This window comes from Myotis yumanensis, unplaced genomic scaffold (genome assembly GCF_028538775.1).
Source record: "Myotis yumanensis isolate MYYU_CA2020_CCGP unplaced genomic scaffold, mMyoYum1.0.hap1 SCAF_17, whole genome shotgun sequence".
Taxonomy (NCBI): domain Eukaryota; kingdom Metazoa; phylum Chordata; class Mammalia; order Chiroptera; family Vespertilionidae; genus Myotis; species Myotis yumanensis.
The window spans coordinates 1,099,074-1,119,943 of record NW_027223768.1 but is presented as its reverse complement, the minus strand read 5'-3'; the positions used below and the strand labels follow the sequence as shown (position 1 = coordinate 1,119,943).

Genomic DNA, 20,870 nt, shown 5'->3' with positions numbered 1-20,870 from the left:
CCCTGTGTGTCACCTTTTATTCAAACCTTCACGCTCCGTCCATGCTTAGGATGCACAAGAAAATCAAGAAAGAAATCTTGGGATTAAAAACAAAATTTTAGTTTCTCTTTCCTACAGGTAAAAATTTAAAGAGAGAGAGAGAGAGAGAGAGAGAGACTGAAACCCTGGATAACATGTGTAATTGATGCGGAAGCAGGAGAACATGCCAGGAGTGCACCCGCCGGGCGGTGTGATGCGGGCGCAACAGTGCGCCGGGCCCCGCTGTCCACGCTCAGTCCAGCTTGCCGTTCCGAAGGCTGCTGCTGGCTTTCTCGTGCCTCATGAGCGCGATGATTTTGAGGCAGCCCTTGGAGATCTTGACCATCCATATGACGTTCATGACGTCCAGCACCGCGCACGAGACGGCCCAGGAGCACTGCGTCAGCAGCCCCAGCCGGGCGTAGGGCTCGGTGCCCACCACGGAGAGCATGAAGCTGTAGAAGGAAGGGATGGGCAGGATCCGCACCACGAAGAAGACCAGCGTCATGAGGAGGCCGTTGAGGACGTTGGCCGTGGAGAACTTGGAATACTGCAGGGCTTCCAGGAACCACCTGGAAAACGTAAGGAACATCACATTGTCCTGGCTGGTGTGGCTCAGTGGACAGAGCGTCGGCCTGCGGACTGAAGGGTCCTGGGTTCGATTCCCAGGCAGGGCCCATGCCTGGGTTGTGGGCTCGATTCCCAGTGGGGGGCGTGCAGGAGGCAGCCAATCCATGATTCTCTCTCATCACTGATGTTTCTCTCTCTCCCTCTCCCTTCCTCTCTGAAATCAATACAAATACATTAAAAAAAGAAAAAAAATAAGAAATGTCGCATTGCTTTGCATCCCTGGGGAGTAACCGTTTTAGTTTCAGTTCTTACAGTTCAGTGAACACACCCCTAAGATGCACATGAAGAGGCCAAGGGCAGATGTAGAAACAATGACAGGTGCGTGTGCATGCCCACGGGGTAGTACACGTCCAGCTGTCTGTGGGGAGGGTGCGGGACACAGCTGCCCGGGGCCGTGAGCACACCTGGGCCCGGGCCATGGTCTCTAACTCCCTTCTCCCACAAAAGGGACCAGGGGGCCGGAGGAGTCGCTGGTCCTGGGGCTGGGACACAGAGCTCACAACACAACACGCCCTATAGATGTTATAGATGTGTCGTCTTTTAACAAACATGTCTTTTATCAAAAGACAAAAGGATGAGGTTGTGTCAGAGGGACATAAAGACCAACTTAAATCGCCCCAAAGGCAGAAACGGTAACAATTCAACCGCCAAGTAGATCATTGGCTTGTTCCTGGGGGTTCACTGTGGGGACAGGTGTGCCGCTATTTACAAACGGAGAAACACTTTGTGAGTGTTTTTCTTTGTGTTTGTTTTTTTTAATATATTTTTATTGATTTCAGAGAGGAAGGAGAGGGAGAGAGAGAGAAACATCCATGATGAGAAAGAATCACTGATCGGCTGCCTCCTGCCGGCCCCCCACTGGGAATGGAGCCCGCAGCCCGGGCCTGTGCCCTGACTGGGAATCGAACTGTGTCGATGTTCAACCCTGAGCCACTGGCCAGGCTCTGTGGGTTTCTTTAATTTTCCAGCCTAATTTGTTGGTATTAGCTGCTCTAATTCCCATTTGGGGAGGGCGAGGCTCACTTGTAGGGAGAGAAAGAAGGAAAGTGAGGGACGAGGACAGGAGAGGGAACAGGCCCAGAGCTGGGGGCCTGGGGGCTGGGCGCCCCGGGCGGGGGCGGGGGCTGGCCAGGGGCTGCGGGCTGGACACTGTGAGCCGATGGGTGGGGAGAGCTGCACGAGGGGGGGAGCTGCACGAGGGGGGGGAGCTGCACGGGGGGGGGGGAGCTGCACGGGGGGGCTGCACCGAGGGGGGGAGCTGCACCGAGCTGGGGGGAGCTGCACGGGGGAGGGGGGGGCTGCACCGAGGGGGGGAGCTGCACCAAGTGGGAGGGAGCTGCACCGAGTGGGGGGGAGCTGCACGGGGGCGGGGGGCAGCCGCTATGAGCCGATGAGCCGATGGGTGGGATGGGTGGGGGGAGCTGCACCGAGGGGGGAGGGGGCGGCCGCTGTGAGCACAAGCGGGACCTTTGTTGGGACCCTGGAGAGTGTCCAGCAAGACTCTGAGGCTGAGCTGCGCCTGGGCCGGACCCAGAGGAGCATTAACTCCGGAGGCGCGGGAGTGGGGCCTGCGTAGAACAGGTCTCCCCGCAGCAGTGTTGGTTGAAACACGGAGATAAACAAGCACCAGAGCAAAGGAGACAGAGCTGTAGGAGGAGACGCGTCCGTCCCAGCCGGGGGGGGGGGGGGGGGGGGGGGGGGGGGGGTGCAGGCCGGGGGGCGGGGGGGCGGTGGGCTGTCACTCTGATGAGCAGGGAGAGGGGCCGAGCCCAGAAAGGCAGCCCCGCCCGAGGTGCTGTCCCCGCGGGAACATCCAGGGCGGGAACATCCAGGGCGGCGTCCTGAGCAAGGAGCCAGGAGGCCTCCCAGCCCGGGATGCGCTGGGTGAGAAGAGGCCTGGGAGGGAAGAAGCGGCAGAAGGAGAGGACGGTGCTGCCCGCCCGGCTCTGTGCCCGAGGCGCCCACGGGCTGTGCCCTGAGCACGGGAGCCTCGGGGGCTGAGCAGGCGCTAGCGAATTAGTGTGTGTTCCGACGACGACGGGGAAGAGAGAGGGAGGACAGGTATCAGGCGGGAGACGCGCTCCCATAGGGACCAGGAGGCGAAGGCCGTGACGGGCTGGGAGGCTCGGGCTCTGTCCCCGATGGAGGCCGCCTGGGCGTGGGCAGCCCGGTGCCCAAGGGACTTCCCTGTGAGAGCGGGCGGGACGCGGCCATCATCACGCCCGTCCACACGCTCATTTCACCCGGAGCTTTGGGGCCCGGGGAAACGAACCCCGGGCTGCAAATCCACGCACAGCCTCACGACCACCGTGTGGTCAGGCACCTACCGCTGGTTCACGCAGGGGCTGGAGAGCTCGGCGAGCAGGCGGAAGTTGGCGATGTACTGCAGCGTGCCGTCTTTCTGGGTGAGGAACACGAGACGCGGTCAGGCGTGACATCCTCGCAGAGTCTCCGGCAGGAGACGCACTGGCCAGCCCGCAGCGGACGGCACACCCACCTCCGCGCCGGGTCTGCTAACGGACTCTCCTCCTGATGGACCTTAGCGGTCACCAGGGGCCGAAATATCGTAAAAGACAGAAAGGGCCCGGCCGGCGCGCCTCAGGGGTTGAGCGTCTACCTATGAACCAGGAGGTCATGGCTCGATTCCCGGTCAGGGCACAGGCCCAGGTTGTGGGCTCCATCCCCAGTGTGGGGCGTGCAGGCGGCAGCCGATCCATGATTCTCTCTCAGCACTGATGTTTCTCTCTCTTCCTCTCCCGTAAGAATATAACATAAAAAAGTCACGGCTCACTCTGGCCAACGTGGTGCAGCCACGTCCCTTGGAGAGCCTGCGGTGAGGGGCAGATTAACCAAATGCATCCAGGAAGATGGGCAAACACCAAGAGCTGCACAGTCCCAAAGGTTTTCGGTGAAAATTCAAGAAACTGGGGCCATCTGCCCTCCTCGGAGTGTGTGAACCCACGCAAGTGCCCCGCAGACCCCGCGTGAAGGTGTGGCTTGTGCACGGACGAGCTGACACATCGCGGGAAGGACCCCGATGCGGCCGGAGTTGGTCTGCAGGGCCTGAGGGTTGGGGGTTTGCCTGGGGGTCCCCTGGAGCCCCTCCCGCCCACCAGTGGCCAGGCGGCCTGCACTCACCAGCACTAAGAAGAAAGCGTACAGCGAGGCACAGTGGTGAATCAGGAAGTACTTGTCGCCGATCACGTCCCAGTGCAGAACGATGATCAGCAGGTCTGTGAGGAGGAGAGAAGGCGGAGGTCACACAGGACAGCGCTGCCCAGCGCGTGTACAGGTCACTCTCCCGCACTCGGAGCCACACGCTCTGCTCCCGCCTCCGCGGCTCCCACACAGCTGCGCCCCACACCTGGGGCTGCCCAGCATGAGGACCCCGAGTGTGCACACTGTTGAAGTGTGAGTGAGCCCTGGCCGGTGTGGCTCAGTGGACAGAGCCTCGGCCTGTGGACTGAAGGGTCCCAGGTTCTCGTCCGGTCAGGGGCTTCGACGGCCAGGGCACGAGCCAGCTCCCTCTGGCCTCAGGGTCCCGGGGCCACTCCCGCCCCGCCCGGCACAGGAGGTGGGACCAGGAAGATACAGAAGGGAAGGAGCCAGGATCTTCCCTGGTGGCAGCGCTCATAGGTGAGGATGTTCCCCTCACCCCACGCCACGGCCGAGGGCGCCCACTTGGGGCCCCGTGCAGGCGACTCGGAGGACAAAACTGCAGGAATTCTCTAACCCCACCCGGGAGCTCTGCAGGCCACAGAGGGACCCTCGCTAACCCGGCGCACCCAGGCCTGTGGTGGGGGGCCCCTCCCGCAGCTCTGCTCCCCTCGGGGCCGGGGCCACAGGAAAACGCTCTCCGCTGTGCGGATCCTAAAGCTGCTTCTCAGATCAGCCATCAACCGGAAGCACAGACCACGGACCCCGTGCACAGCCCCACGAGGACTCCTAAAGGACGTGAGAAACACGCACGTACCAGAGACGAGGTAGCCGGAAGCAATAGCCACGTTCACTTTCGCCAGCAGCGAGTCGCCCCTAAGACAGTTTTGGAAGAAAGTTCCTTTTTAGCGCACGGGCTAGACGACACGGCTTCTTCCTCCTGGGACAGAAACACGGTCAAGGTGCCCCCACAGTCTCGACCGGTAACTTCCTCTGCACAGAGCACCGTGTTAGCAGATAACGCCCCTGCCTGCACGAGCAGTCATGATTTCTCCTCCGATCAGCTCCGCTTCAGGAGAATAGTTTTACCAAAAGACAGCTTTTCACACGCGTGTCCTCGTGCGAGTTGTTTGAGAAAGGGTTCGAATGGGACTCGGACGCTCATTACGATGATGTCTGGGTCCTTATTGTGAATCAGAGACTCAAAGTGAGGAACCGCGAAGCCAGCGTGGGAAAGGCTGGGCAGCGCTGGCGTCCGGCCGCACACAGGACCCAGGGAAGCCGGGCCGGGCGTCGAAGAAAACGCAGACACGCCAGCCGTTATGACGGCGGAAGTCTGACGAGGACAAAAGCTGGTCATGATTCGATTCTTTGTTATGAGAGTCACTTCCCAAAGGCCTGGTGCTGTGGACAAGCGTGTTTATAAAATAAAAAATATGAAAAGAAAAAGCACTGGACATTGTTGTGGCAGATTCCACGGGAACCTGGTCAGCGAACTGATTCACTAAACGGATTTGCGTCCGAGAACACCTTCCCAGGGAAAGTGTGGGTGGTGGGGTGACTCTGATGGGCGTCATTTCGTATCGATGAATTTTTTTAAAAGCCGAGCCCTGGCTGGTGTGCTCAGTGGTTAGAGTGCTGGGTGACCCGCACACCACAGGGCCCTGGGCACGGACCTGGTTGCAGGTTCAGTCCCGGGCCCTGGTCGGGGCAGGTGCAGGAGGCAACCAATCCATGTGTCTCTCTCATCGATGTTTCTCTCCCCCGCCCCCTTCCTTCCACTCTCTCAAAATCAATGGGGACAGACCCTCGGCTGAGGATTAACAAAAATGAAAAATAAGAACCCAGCGAGAGAGAAGTCGAAGGAGCTGCCCCGGTTGCCGCAGCCCGTGCAGTGCTCGCTCAGAACACGCCTCCGCCCTCACCCTGCGCGGAGCTCAGCTCCTGCTCGGACGCCAGGGAGCGCGGGGGGGGGGGGGGGGGGGGACGTGCATCCCAGGGGAGCCGCCTGCCAATGGCCGTCAGCGCCGGGCACGTCACCATCGGGCGGCACAGCCTCGCTGTGGAGCCGCCTCCCCGCAGGGACGGCCGGTCCTCCTGGCGCAGCTTTGGTGACGGGCGAGGGGTCAGACGGAACCCTGAGGACTGTCCTGCCTCAGAGACGACTCGCGGCTGCTCAGCGCAGCGGCTCCGCTCCCGGGCGCAGACCGCACCGCTCAGCACGCCCTCCGCCCTCCGCCCTCCGCCCTCCGTGGGGAGAGCCCGGCGACACAGAGGCCAACTCCCCTCTTGCTGAAGCCAGACCGAGCCCAGCCAGCGAGGTGCTTTCCGTGTCACAGCGTCAGCGACGCCGACTGACCGTCAACCCCAAACCAGGGCACCGCGGCGGAGGAGTGCTTACCAGAGTGGGTCCGCGATGGCGGCCTCGTCGAACAAGGACACGGACAGGCTCAGAACCCCGACCACCACGGAATGGCAGGTGGAGACCACCCTGAAACGGAAGGAAAGGACCACGTGAGGAGCCCGTCCCACGGCGGCATCGGCGCGACGCTGGCAGCACGTGGACGCGGGCGAAGAGGCGTCGGGACCAGCTTGGCCTGATTCACAGTCTCCTCCTGGACGTTCGCGAGTCACCTGCTGGGGAGGCTCTGACGCAGGAGCGGAGCCGGGGTGCCCCCAGTGCCAAGGGGGGGTGCCCCCAGTGCCGAGGGGGGTGCCCCCAGTGCCAAGGGGGGGTGCCCCCAGTGCCGAGGGGGCTGCCCGCCCTGCATGTCCCGGTTCCGGACTCCTTCCTGCTCCAACAGCTGGAATGACTCCAAGTCCACTGGCGACAACGCGGATCCTGAATCGGAATTCACACGGCCGCAGGGACACTTCGGATTCCTGGGCCGTGTCTGTGGGAACCTGTCCCCAATACGAAAGCGCTTCTGGACAGAAAACCGGCCCCGAGAACTTACACAGAAAACCTGTTTCTGAAGGAAACGAACCCCCACCTGAGAGCTCACAGCTCCAGGTCTCCTCCGATGGAAGGAACCAGGTCCAGATGGAAACTCAGTGTCTAGCAGCGGGTCTCGCTGAGAATGGAGCGACTCAACCCACAGCCACGCCCCAGGGCGTGCGAACAAGAAATAACGGTTGTTTTATTCTCCGTCAGAATAAAGGAGGAAGGAACAGCACAGTCTTCTCTTTAGAAGTTGACGGCGGCCAATGGCTTTCTCTCTACCCGGCCCCACATCTGTGAAGGTGAGTGAGACAGACCGACCGACATACACCTCCATGTTAGAAAAGATGATTGTCACCTGAGAAACCCATGTACCAGACCTGGCAGAGAACGTGGTCCTGAACAGATACGTCACGTGAAACCCAATCGCACGTCCAGTGCTCCAAGAGTCACACCCACGCAAGACAGCGACCAGGCAGCCGGGGTGAGAAATGCCAAAGGGCATTCTGAAGTGAGAAGCACCAGCCCAGCCCGTCTGGGGACTGGTGCGCCCTGCGCCCCTGTGTTCCACGTGGACACAGCAGGATGAAAGGGTTAAGATGCTAACGTCCGAGAAGCCCTCCAGCTAAACAAGCATCGTGCAGCCAAAACCAAAATAAAAAATAATCGCGCGGCCAGCTCTCGGTCGCCGTGTGAAAATTCTGTGAAAAGGAAAAAACAAACATCAAGAAAGTGCCTTTCAGACAAATTGTAACACTTTGTCCCCGAGGCCAGGCCTGGGGCCCGGCTCCGCTGAGCAGCCTGTGCGGGGGAGGAGCTGGCAGACACGTCCGAGAAAGTTCAACGTCGCCGGGACCAGTGCTCCCGCCTGCAGGACGGGGCCGCGGACAGCCTGGGCGCTGCGTGGATCCACAGCCCCTGTGCTCGGACGCTGCTGTGGGTCAAACTTCACAGTTAACTCTTTAGAGGCAAAGCAAGACGGAGCCTCCTCCGTGTCTACAAAGAAACACCAAAAGGCCACCGATGAGACATTTCCATTTTTTCCGAAAGCGGGGAGAAATGCGTGGTTTTGAGGAGACGGCACTCTGCTTTCAAGGAGATAGTGACCGTGTTAGAACAGCAACGTGAGTTACTGACGGGATCGCCCACGAGCCCTATGCTGTTGGAAGAGACTGTACGGCTCAGACAAAAGGGCTCAGCTCTGCCGAAGCCGGTTTACCACCAGGAGCACGAGACACAAGAGGCCTGTCTGTCCCACAGGAGCCGGGCGGATGGACGAGCATAGAAATGGCAGCCCTCAGCATGTTTTCAGAAAAAGCCACAACGGAGTACAGCCATGCCCCTCACACTAATCAAACGCGCTCTCTCTGACCGAGAGCGTGAGCAGGGAGCATGCTGAGCCTCATCATTATCCCCCGACTCCTCTTTCCCGCAGGAAGCCGAGGGGGGTCCGTGCCCAGAGGGGCCAGGGTAACGCTGGCTAACGAGAAGCGCTGTCAATTGCAACACATGTTCATCCACCTCTGCCCTCCTGGCCTGTCCCTTCCCCAGCTCTTGGGCTAGCAGCTCTCCACGGTTCCTGGCCTGTGGCTCCTCTCACCGTGGAGAAAGGGAATGAAGACAGAAACACAGCCGCGCTCCCCCCATTTCATCTTCCTGTCAGTAGAGCTTGGAAACGAAACGGCTACCATCTCCTGGTTCCCGCCATCGAACAACATCCTCGCTGTCCTTACGACACGTCACAGCCATTTCCCCAAAAGCCCCCGGGGAAGAGCTCTCATGGGGGGGGGGGGGGGGAGTTCTCACTTTGGGGTGAAGAGCTGCAGCACGTATGAGCCAGACCAACCTCCGTGTATTTGTGCCGATACTCACGGCCGTTTCAGAGACCTGCTGGCTGTTTTACAGTTAGCGTTAACTTCAACTAAACAACAACAACAGAAAGTGTTCCTTGACACACACAAAACCTCGCAACTGATAAAACTGACACAACTTTCTATATCCTTACATGTCTGTTCACTTTCCACTTATTTTTGTTTAAAAAACCCCTAAAAGCAGCTTTACTTTAGAATTATATAACAACAGGGTAGATGCTGGAGGGCTCTGGGTCCCAACGAAAAGTTCACCGAGGGAGACACCCTGTTCCCCGGCCGGCGGTCAGCTGCCGCGGGCGGAGCGGCCAGGACTATATATAGGCTCCACGGCCGGCTCGTGTTTGCTGCTGCTCCCGTCTCGCTGCCAGGACTTGGGCTGGTTATCGTAAATGTTTCAGAGAGGAATGCAAGACCGTCCTCTCCACCGCCAGCTGGCACGGCTCCCCCACACGAACCCGGGAAGCTGATGCGTTTTCCTACCATCTTTCAGCGTCAGAAATGGTTCAATGTTCCTTGTATGAGAGCTGGCAACTTGTCTTCTCTCTTCGTCCTACAGTCACAATTTTGAGCTTAGATTTTCTTAGATCCGAAACGAAAGACTATTGTTTCATTGGTTTTTAGAGGGACAGGAAGGGAGAGGGAGAGAGAGAGAGACATCGATGGGAGAGAGAGAAATGCCGGTGGGCTGCCTCCCCCACGCACCCCAACCAGGGATCAAACCTGCAACCTGGGCGTGTGCCCCGACTGGGAATCGAACCGGCGACCTTGTGGGTGCACGGACGATGCTCAACCAACTGAGACCCACACAGGCCGGGGCTAAGTGAAAGGCTTTTTAGAACTATTTTAAATAATTTTATTTCACAAAACTAGCTTTCGGGGAAAAGCCCATGACGTTTCGTAAGCGTTACCTTGAGTTCCATTCGATCTTCTTCTCGGAGCTGAGGCTGTTGAAGCCCGGAGACACCCTCGTGGAAAACCAGTAGCTGACGAAGTGGAAGAGGAGCTGGAAGGCGCACAGGCTGGCGAGGACGGTGCCCAGGACCAGCGTGTCGCCCGCGTCCATGGCTCCCCCGCCTGCGGAGGGAAGCGAGGGCTCTCAGTGGCTTTCAGCAGCTCACGGGGAACCTAAATTAACGCTTTAATTTTAAAAGCGAGTGACTGCCCTTTTAGCCATTTATTTTAATTTGGCGCAAGTGTAGGGCTACAAAGAAGCGGTAAGAATTTGAAGCCTTTGCCAGCGATCGGGCATATAACCTTAGATTTATATTTAAAATAAAAGAGCTGGGCAGCCCCGTGTCTCAAAGAGCTCAACGTTTTTCCTCCGATCTTTCCATGTCAGGAGACAAATGTAACCTGGCGACATGCAAAAACATCCAAGTCTTGGGGTTTACCATTAAAAGGGAATTGCAAGTGCTATCACTAAAGTATTCTTTTAGTAATATTTTCAATTCAACTTAGGACAAATCACCTGATTTCTCTATGCCTCAATTTCCTCGTTGATAAAATGAGAGTTGGTTAGATGATTTCTAAGAAACAATTAAACCCCAAAAAAATCATAACAGAACCAACATTATCTACCATAGCAAAACAACAAAGTAACTGCATAATCAAAACTAATTTTACAGTAGGACAAACATTGAAAACAAAATATAAATCCTAACAAGAAGAAGACCATCTGGGAAATTAACCAGACCACTGTTGCTACTTAAATTACTATTGAACTTTAAAAAAAAAACATCCTGCAATCACACGTATCCCTGGACCAAAGCCCTCCGCGTGCGGCTTTCCATCACTAAAATACAGGGGTTTCCGTGAAAAAGCTTCAGGATTTAAGGGGAGAGTTAGGGGAAAGAACGCGGGAAGCACTTTCAAAGCATGTTTTCTGTCTCATCGAGCTGACCTATTTTGGCTCCTAAAAATCTTAGGAACATTTAGACAAAAAAAAAAAAAAAAAAAAAGGAGACGGGAGCATTTGCTCGCGTCCAGCAAACCAGCCTCCCCACCCCCCCACCCCGGGAGAGAGGGCTGACCCAGAAGTGAAAAGGGAATGAATCAACAGAGGCCAACTCAGCCTCGCCTCGCCCCTTCCAACCAGGGCGTCGGAACAGTATCAGCCCCCCCCCCCACCCCGCGCCCGTCCCCGGGTCCCGAATGAACTCCCTCCTCCTCTCTCCAGTGTGCGCTCAGCGAAAAGACCGACACTACAATCCTCTCTGCGATTCACTGACGTTACTGCTCATCCACCTTTTTTAAAAAATGTGTTTGTTGTGTATTAAGTTTCCTTGGTGGTCTTTTAGTTGAATATTAACCCCATGACACATAAAAGTGGGTTTTGTGGATACGTCACACGTCGCTATGATTTTCTCAGTGAGACAGAAAAGGGAGAATGTTTTTCTAAGATCCAAGCAAACGGGGGCCACGTGGGCAGGTAAGTGAAGAAAATGAAGCCAGGAACCGGAGGAGACTGCAACGTCCAGCTTCACCGTGATCCGACGAGTAATATGAATAACCTTAGACAGGAGGGAGGTTTGCCCGGGGGTCTGTGCCCTCCCCCTGGCCCTGGAGGGTGGCCGGGCGCTGGCTGCGCGGGTACTTTTGTTACGATTCAGCGTGTACAATGAGCATCCATCTCATGCACGTTGGCCGAAGTTATACCGTAAAGCACGCCGGGACTCAGGCGGCATTATCCGCTTCGTGGACTGTTCGCTCGCTGACCCATTTTTCAGATATGCCACTAAGAAGTCATCGTTCCTTAAAAAGCTGCTTTTGATTAAGAGTGTGTCCTACTGGGCACTGGTGTTTCCCGCAGACACTCCCGGCTCACTGGGGTGTGGGGTGTGTGTTGCGTCCCCTTCGCAAACATGCTTCATTGGAAACGGACAGCGCCACAGCCACGTGCCGGCTGCCACGGAAGGCGGGACAGACACTGCGAATGAAACCCTCCTCCCAGCTTTGTCTCCGAGTCGGCAGCTGCCGGCTCCCCGGTGCTGCCGGCTGAGCACCCGCCCTGGAGGTTAGATTCCCCGGGAAAGCCAGGCTCCGGGGAGGACGCCATCGCCCTGTCCGTTCACTGAGTCGGGCAAGAAACGTCAAGATGGGTAAAACCAGTCGATGCTCGTGACTCGGAGAGACGGAGGCCCTTGGGAGTTCGGTCCTTGTTAAGCCCAGGAGTGCACAGCAAAGGCAGGGAAGTGAGGCCGCATTCACACACCGTGGCTCACAGCACAGCTGCACATTTTATTTACTTGATAAATGTTGCTTCCTAGCTTCTCACCCCACAGAAAACTTGTATAAAAGCGTCTTTGTTTTCAAACCCTCTGAGCTCCAAGGACAGCCGCTGGGTGCCGGACAGACCAGACGCCTGGAGCCGGGAGACCACAGCCACCGGAAGGTCACACGCACAGAACCGGACGCGCTCATGAGGAAGGGGTCGGACGCTTGCAGGATCCGAGAGCCCGTCGCTAAGAAAGTGAACATTTCAAACACAGCGCCTGCCCCGCCTCAGGAGGCGCCCTCCCTGCGAGTGAGGGCCCTGGACTGAGGCCCAGTGGGACCCGGCGACCGGGCACCTGTCACCTGGGGGCCCGGGGAGGGAAGGGGTTCTGCGGCCACCCTTCCCGACGCCCGCGGCCCTGTCCCCGCCGGAGGGGCACAGAGGAGCCTCTTGGCTGGGACAGGCCTGGCTTCCCGCCAACACTGCAAAATCAAGAAAAACCTGGACAGGGCAAGGCTTTCCCAAATGTGTTTTGTTCTTGTTTTAAGGAATCACTGGACGCCTGCCAAGCAGCCCAGGAAGCCAGAACCTAAGGAGTCAGAGGCCTTCTCGCCTCCACACCGTCCGTCCGAGAAGCCCCAGGACGCAGGGACGTGTCTGAGGAACGCCCTGCCGGCCGCCTCAGTCTCTCTCGTCTGCCTGCTCCCCACACGAACCGGAGGCAGTGCGAGAGGGACCGAGAACAACTGAGCAGGTCTCTGTCCTGTCCACTTTGTAGGACAAATTCCACTCGGCTGGAGAGAGACCTGGCGTCAGATCCTGGTCCCAGGCCTCACGAGGCCCACGTGCAGCTGGTTCCGTGATAAGTGAGATGGTCAGGTGCCCCGGGCACAGCTGTCACCAGCATAAATCTCAGAGCGGCCGTGAATGTCCGCAGCAGGACAGCCCCCTGCCGTCACCTCAGGTGCAATCCCATCTCCCCCCAGGGGTCGGGGGGGGCCCTGCGCCTGCTGATGGATAGCCCCCGGGAAGCGAGGCTGGGAGGGTTCTGGGCCCATGTGGGCCCCAAAGACCTTCAGCACCTGCCTCTCGCTCCTGGGGCGCTGCCCGGGAGACCGCCAACTGTCTGGTCTACCGGAGGACGCGAGGCCACGCGGAGAGCCGGGCTGCCCAGCTGACAGGTGACACTGCCAGCTCCCAGCGCTGCTGACAGGCCGTCGGGACTGTCCGGCCAGCTGACCGGCCAGCTGGAGGCAGCTCGAGGGAGCCCAGGACCAGCTGAGCAACTGCCCGCCACCCACAGAGGCAGAAGGAAGAATCAGCCATTGTCCTGAGCCGCTGGGTTTGGGGGGCGGTTTGTTATTGAGCAAGAGATCAAAACAGCCGTCAGCAGAGGACAGCGCTTGCTATCACACCCTTTCCTCGCCGAGAAACGCGCCCCCCTCCAGGCAGCCAGTCTCGGACGGACAGTCAGTCTGAGCCAGGGGACCGCTCCTCCCCGCCTGACGTTTGGCCTGAGGCCCGCAGCTCGCCTCCACCTGGGACCTGATGGGGAGTCTGGCGGCTCTGACGTGGTTCCTCGCCTGACCTCCTCGCAGGCGGCGGCCACTGCCCCACACTGTCTGCCTGCACAGGCACTGCCCAGGCAGGCTTCCGACCGCACGGTCTGCCCATGGGCTTGGGACCTCTGCCCGATTCGGTGCCGGGTTGGACACCATCGCGTAGCCGGAAACTCTAAACGCAGGGCGGTGCTTCCTGGAACCACTGCGCAGACCCGCGAGGCGACGCGGCTCCGGGTGCCCTCGCACTTGGTATCTGCTGCAAGCCTCGTGCTCCAGCTCGGGGCGAGGGCTCTAAGGGCCTGAGCGTGGCCTCAGACGTGGCGACACGGGTCGGCCGGGCCGCGTTCCCGAGGCAAGATGCCGACAAGTGCGATCATGGGCGCTCGGCCCCACATGCCCCGGTCTCCCCGGCTTCCTGACGTTGGGGCGAGCTGCCCAACTGGAAGGTCCCACGTCCTGCTCACACGCCCACCACCTATTAGCACGTCCAGCTCGGAGGGGCCTCTGCACTTCTCCGAGGGGCGCACTGACCTTCCACCTGGGACCCACGTGCGGCCAAGTCCCTGTTCTCTGCACGGACCAAGGGCGAGGGCTTTCTGATTTTGTCTTTTCTTTATTCAAAAAAAAATTTCTATTGATGTCAGAGAGGACGGGAGAGGGAGAGAGAGACATCAATGATGAGAGAGGAACATCCTAGATCAGCTGCCTCCTGCACGCCCCCTACTGGTGATCGAGCCCGCAACCCGGGCCTGTGCCCTGACCGGGAATCGAACCGTGACCTCCTGGTTCATAGGTTGATGCTCAACCCCTGAGCCAGGTCGGGCGGCAGGTTTTCTGTTTTTAAAGGACAATATTCTGTCGTTGTTACAGTTCTAACGCAGCAACACCCCTAAAGCACCCCCATCTCGGCGGGTGCACTGCGAGCCCAGGCTCACAGAGAGCCTCTGGAGGCACGTCCCCCACCGCCCCCCCCCCAGAGGCATCAGGAACGGCACTGGGTGCTGCTGTCATCTGTCAGGCATCCCATTAGGTCCTTGTGAAGCTATTTCTGGATTAAACCCGTGAACTTGATCCTCGGCCCAGTCCACTTTTCACTGAGAGGCGGACACCTGGCCAGCACTGGGGAGCAGGTGGGAAGCGGCCGCAGAAGCAAGGGCACAGGTTCCCCGGCTCGACACGGGGTGGGGGTTGGGGGGGGTGCAGCCACGGCACAGGCAGTGCCTTCTTTTTTTAAATATATTTTTATTGATTTTGGAGAGGAAGGGAGAGGGAGAGGGAGAGAAGCATCCATGATGAGAGAGAGTCATTGATCGGCTGCCTCCTGCACGCCCCATACTAGGGACTAAGCCCACAACCCGGTCCTGTGCCCTGACTGGGAATCGAACCTGGGACCCTTCAGTCCGCAGGCCAACGCTCTATCCACTGAGCCACACCGGCTAGAGCTGGGCAGTGCCTTCTTGATGACAATCCAGGGGCAGTGCTCTCGCCTCCTAGAATCAGGACTGCGGCTTCTCCGCCTGGTCTCGGTGGAATAGGAGGGCCGCTGGCCTCCTCCCGCCGGGTGCGGGCAGGTTGTGGCCAGCACGTCGGAGGCAGCGGCGCACACTAGCCGACCCCGCCGCCTCCTGCTTCCCTTGGACACACCGTCCTCTTCCTCCCCTGCACTCACTGCCGGCCTTCGTCTCCTCTCTGCACACCGTCCGGTCCGGGTTGGTTCTGGAACAAGGCCGGGCGTGAGTCATCCTGAAGCCCCTGCTACGGACGGGTCCCCAACACGAGCCAGGCTGCACGCGGCCCTCGCTGACATCCCTCTGGTGCCTCGCTCTGTGCTTACAGCTGAACACACATTTGGGGAATTAAATGGCCAAAGATGCAAATTTTAATAGCGCTATGTTCCACCCTAAAACCGGTTTGGCTCAGTGGATAGAGCGTCGGCCTGCGGACTGAAGGGTCCCGGGTTCGATTCCGGTCAAGGGCATGTGCCTTGGTTGCGGGCACATCCCCAGTAGGAGGTGTGCAGGAGGCAGCTGATCGATGTTTCTCTCTCATCGATGTTTCTAACTCTCTATCCCTCTCCCTTCCTCTCTGTAAAAAATCAATAAAATATATATATTTTTAAAAATAGCGCTATGTTCCCCAAATAGTAACACAAGCAGCACGCTCTTTTCTCTTTTACCCTCCAAGCAAACCGCCGTGCCCGGGCCCCCCACAGCCTCCCTGCTCCCTGGTCCTCCTGGCATCAGCAGACAGGGACTGCGGAGCAGATCCGCTCGGCAACACGCGTGCGGGGTTTTAACACGTTAAGCGCCCAGTCACCGGTGCCTGACACTACACTTTCCGTCCGGAAGACAAAACAGGCTGGGCGCTGAGCGTGTTAAATATGGACCGGCCAGGGCTGCTCAGCACAGCTGTGTCTCTAAGTCCTCAGAATAGCACGTGACAAACGACAAGGCACCGCGGTTCACGCTGTCTCACTGCCTCACAGCTGAGAGCGAGACACACTGGCTGAGGGGACGGGTTCGGAGAACTGGGTCCCTAACGTGTAACACTTCGCCAAGAGCGTTGATTCATCATTTTTTTCTAAATTTTTCATCAAATAAAAAGTCCTTCTCCCTCCTATTCCACCAAGAAAATCTGTACCAAACAGGGAGATGTTTTCCGTGCCTTCAGATTATACTTTTTAAAGGTTTTTAAAGTCTATCGGAGAAAGCAAATTAAATTAACTTGACAAGACAGTTCCTCCACGTCCCCAAAACTTAAAATTTAGATCAGTCCAGCCGGCGTGGCTCAGCGGCTAAGCATCGACCTATGAACCTGGAGGTCACGGTTCAATTCCCGGTCAGGGAACAGGCCCGGGTTGTGGGCTCCATCCCCAGTAGGGGGTGTGCAGGAGGCAGCCGATCCATGATTCTCTCTCATCATTGATGTTTCTATCTCTTTCCCTCTCCCTTCCTCTCTGAAATCAATAGAAACATATTTTGAATAACAAAATAAAATTGAGATCAAACCCAGGGGGTAAACCCACCATGTCGTTACGTCCAGGGCGGCCAGAGCAGGACACAGTGGACACCACCCAGCCCGGCCAGGCGCCAGGCCAGCCTCCCGAGGACTGGACAGGCGGGCACCGCACGTCCGGGGCTCAGAGCAACAGCAGAGAAGCGGCTGGAAGGATGAGACAGATCCCAGCCCCCGAGGAAGGCGAAGGCCAAACTCCGAAAACAGCAACTCAGCTGAGAAGTGGAGGCAGGGGGTCAGGGGAGGCGCCCACGAGGTCGCATGTGGGCAGGAGCCGGGGTAACCAAGCAACCGGTGGGCCTGGCACATGCGCATCCTGTCTTCCTGCGGCTGCCCTGGCCCGCTGCTGAGCGGCTCCGCGGGAGCCGGGCTGACTGTGATAACGGGAAACCCGAGGCCATTGATCCGGTCCAGCTGCAGATGCTGCGAGGCCCTCGCTCGGGGAGGCCGGCGCCGCCTCACCCGTTTCTCCAAAAAGCTTTTTTGGCAACCCCGAAGCCGAGGAGTGACGGCTCCATTTGACTGTCAATCCTGGACGAGAGCCTGAGGCAGTCCGGTCGCCGCCCTTAGGAGCCGTGATGAGGACCCTTCCCCAGTCCGGTGAGCCGGCCGCCAGCTTCCCACGCGTCTGGTCAGCAAAAGGCCTTTGGAAGCCGCACTCTGCATCAGCTTCCCACGAACTCCTCGGAGCGAGACGGGGGCCTGGCCACCCCCACCCTGCTCCGGCCCGCGGTCCGGCCGGTGAACGTGCACGGGGCCGACAGCCTCGCTCAGCGCCCGGTGGGCGGCTCTGCTACTGACCCGCTGCTCTGGGACCTGCTCTCCAGCGAGAGGTGCTCCTCGCACACGGCCTCTTGGCTTCGAAGGGGGGAGAACGGGCGGGAAGTCCTCTTTCCCATCCGCCCGGCCAGTGGCCTTTCAGGACTGTGGGTCCTGCCCCCCAAACACAAGATGAGACCCACCGATGGGTGGGTGCAGGCAGCTCCCCATGCTCCCCCGCGCCCCCAGCGGCTCCCCACAACACCTGCTCCCATCCCCTGGGCACACGGCTTCGGAGACTGGGCTGTGACCGCCGGCCGGTGGTGAGCTTTTCCGCGCATGGAACAGAAACGGACCAGGATGCGCCCGGAGGCAGGCGCGGCCTGTTCGCACGCGCAGGCGCTGTGTGCGCCCTGGTCTCCGCATTAAAACGCACCGCCCTGTGTTGTTCTCCAAAGCCGCCTGCCCCGCTGGTCCCCTGCGCACAGCACACCCTTCCCCGCGGCCCGGGCTCTGACCCGCTCCCAGCATCGCCCAGGCCTGGCCTCTCCCAGGGAATCACGAGCCTCAGCTACGAAGCCCCACGGCCTGCTGCTTGCACAGACCACGGCTCTGGGGAGCATGCTTGGGCCCCTCCCAGGTCCGGGAAGGGTGAGCACATCCGCCTCTCAACCAGCACCTCGGGCAGGACGCGGCCTCCCGTGAGCTGCCTTCGCCTCGTCCAGAACAAACACAGCGAAGCCGCCCGGAAATGCCTCCGACCTTACGAAACTCCCTCCCTCGGGATGCGACGCGCCCCCGGGGGGCACACCTGGTGCCTGACGCCCGGCGACCCGGTGGCCACTCCTGGTCCACAGTCCTCTCTCCTCTCGCGGGGAGATGGGCAAGAGGGTGGGCACAGCCAGGTGGCCGGGCGCCGGGCGGCCTCGCTCTCCCAGGGCCAGCACGGATGTCCGGCTCGGCCTCGCCCCCCGCCCTGCCCTCCCTTGTCCAATGCCACAGTCCCCACCCAGACACCGAATGCATCCTCCCCCGCGACAGGACGAGCGTTCCGTGTCCCCTGTAGACTTCTCCACTGACTTTCCTCCGCGGCTGGGAGTCAAGTGAAATGAATCCCGTCTGGGGGGGGGGGGGGCAGTCATCTGAGAAGAGGGGGTGGAGACGCTGAGGTCTGAGGTTTCTTAGGGAGCCAGCTGCTCGGCTCCCGCCCCTCCAGGGGAGGCGGCTTGGTGGGGGGGGGGGCAACACTGGGCTCCCCTAGAGACTGAGCAGGGGAGGGGGTGGCAGGGCGAGGGCTTCGGGGCAGCTGGGCGAGGACTGAAGGGCAGGGCGCACAGGGTGCCAGCTCCACGCAGCCCGGGCTCCTGCCCGCCCGGCCCCTGGTCACTGGGAGGCCGCCCCCCGTCCCCTCCCAGGCCCCACTTGCTCCTCCCCACGCTTCGCTGGGCACCCCATGCTCTGGTCCAGTTCTGGAACAGGAGGGATTCCGCGCGGATGGAGATCCCAGAAACGAGAAGTGAGCAGACAGCCCTCCATCCACACCCCGGGGGGTCAGAGGCCCCGCTTCTCCGGAGTTTGCTATAGTCTCAGCCCCGTGGCCACGGCCACTCCTGGGCAGCTGGCCGGCTTTTGTTAAAAAGAGCCACCATTCGGCCCTGGCTCAGTGGACAGAGCATCAGACTGTGGACTGAAGGGTCCCAGGTTCGATTCCGGTCAAGGGCATGGACTTTGGTTGCAGGCTCCTTCCTGGCCAGGGCCCTGGTCAGGGCGTGTGCAGGAGGCAACCAATAGATGTGCCTCTCACATGGATGTTTCTCTCTCTTTCCCTCTCCTCCACTCTCTAAAAATCAGTGGGAAAATATCCTCAGGTGAGGATTCACAGGAAGAGCCCCACTGGCTGGGCGAGGACAGCAGCCGGGGAGGAGGAGAAGCACGTGTGACTGGGGAGCAGGGGGCGCAGGGGGAGCAGGGGGAGCAGGGCAGGAGGGGCGCACGCGGGGAGGAGAGGTGGCCGAGGGCTGCTGGGTGGGAACCGGCTCAGCACAGAGCGCCCCTGCGCCGCCTGGATGGTCTCCGAGGGGCAGGCATACACTCCCGTCGGCGTTCGGACAAGACAAACAGGGAGTTCTCTCCTGGGCACAGCGCCCCTGAAAGAGAAGTGGGGTTCCCTCCTCCCGGCCAGCTGCTGGGGGAGGGGGGAGCTCACTCTGACCCTTGCCCGCTGCCATGTGGGGCCGGGGAGCCGGTGAAGTGGCAGCGCCCCCCTCCCCAGCGCTCCGCACCCACACACCTCCACAGGCAAACGTGCGCCCATGGGCGCGGGTGTGCTCGGCCAGGACCACGGCGCACCCGACCCTTCCGTGAACTTGGGTGGCCCCAGTCCCTGGGCCGCAGGAAAGGCGGGTGTCCGATCCCATTTCCCGGCTGGGTAAACCGAGGCCCTCGCTCGGCGGAACCGACCTGCCCGGGCGCAATGGCAGCGCCGTAAACAGAACCCAAACAGAACCCGTGTCTGCCCTGACTCGGCGCTGCCCCTCTGCGCCAGACTCTTCAGACTCTAAACGGGACCCACCTCCGCGCCGCCAGAGTCCAAGCAGTTTCTTGTGTTATAATTGGGGGGGGGGGGGGCTGGAGGGGACACGCACCCACTTGACGCGCCTGCGCCAGCCTCCCGCGCGGCTCTCCCTGATGAGACCCAGAGCGCGAGCGGGACGCGGAGGGGGTGGGGGGCGGAGAGGGGGGACCCACCTGCGGGGCCCGCGGGCCACGATGCTGCGCACCTGCCGGACCCACTGCCCCGCGCTCAGGACGCCTGGTCTCCGGAGCCCTGACCCCCGTCCCCCCGCAAACTCGTCACCTGGCCACGTCCGGAGCCGCTCCGAGTGCGCGCGGCCGCGCGAGGCGCCTGGTGCTCGGCGGCCCGGAGGCTGGCCCCCGCCTCGGCCGAGAGACGCTGGCGGGCGGGGCGGGGCGCGGCGGGGCGGGAGTCCCTGGGCCGCGGCCTGGAGTGCGGGTCGGGTTCCCCGCAGCGCCGCTCCTTAAAGGCGCCGCGGCCGCGCGCCCCGCTCCGCTCCCGGCGGCTCCGACCCGGCCCGAGTGGGCGGGGCCGACCTTCGCGGCTGGGACCCAGGCCGAGCGGGGCTGCGAGCGGCCTCACGGGCGGGCGGTCCCCTGGCACCCGGGGAGGGGGACCGGGCGGGCGGCGCCAGGCTGTCCGAGGAGTCACCGACCCTGCCCGGGCCGCCTCCGCAGCGGGCAGTACCTGGGCGCCACGTCACCAAAATCCCGCTCGGGTTGGGAGTTTACATTCGCCTTCAGTGCCCAGATTCTGCCCAAACGAAGCGCAGGGTTTTGTCATCACAAAGCAGAGGGCAGCCAGTCACTGGTACAACTTGGGGCTCTGGCCTGGGGCCCAGACGGTGCGGACCCGGGAGGGGGGAGGGGGCAGGGGCGCGGGCGCCACCCCCGCGGTCTCTCCTCGCGGCAGACACCCTGGGGCGCACTCTCCCAGTCCCGGGAGGCGGTGGGCATCGGGTGCCAGCTCGGAATTCCAAGCTGCGGGGGCAGGAAGTTTGCCATTCAAGTCGCTCTCCTGACCTGCGAATGCGCGCTCAGACACTCCAGCGTCTGGATCAACAGATGGGGTCGCTTTGAATAAAGCAAAACAAGGAAGAGGCGCCGGGTCGCTGACACATGACAAACCC

At 60.4% G+C, this 20,870-nt stretch overlaps 1 protein-coding gene across 5 annotated transcripts in view; it reads right to left on the bottom strand.

Annotated features, from left to right (window-relative positions):
- TLCD4 (TLC domain containing 4) overlaps nucleotides 1-20,870 on the bottom strand; it is a 37,264-nt gene continuing 16,394 nt past the window's right edge. For 2 of the 5 annotated variants that reach the window (XM_070395643.1, XM_070395644.1), the window contains 6 exons: nucleotides 9,525-9,690; nucleotides 6,206-6,295; nucleotides 4,622-4,680; nucleotides 3,787-3,881; nucleotides 2,976-3,049; nucleotides 1-590 (listed from right to left, as the gene is read on the bottom strand). In XM_070395643.1, the coding sequence (XP_070251744.1) occupies nucleotides 272-590; nucleotides 2,976-3,049; nucleotides 3,787-3,881; nucleotides 4,622-4,680; nucleotides 6,206-6,295; nucleotides 9,525-9,690 (803 nt within the window). In that variant the 3' untranslated portion in view covers nucleotides 1-271. The other 3 variants (XM_070395646.1, XM_070395647.1, XM_070395648.1) reach the window with 3 other exon arrangements.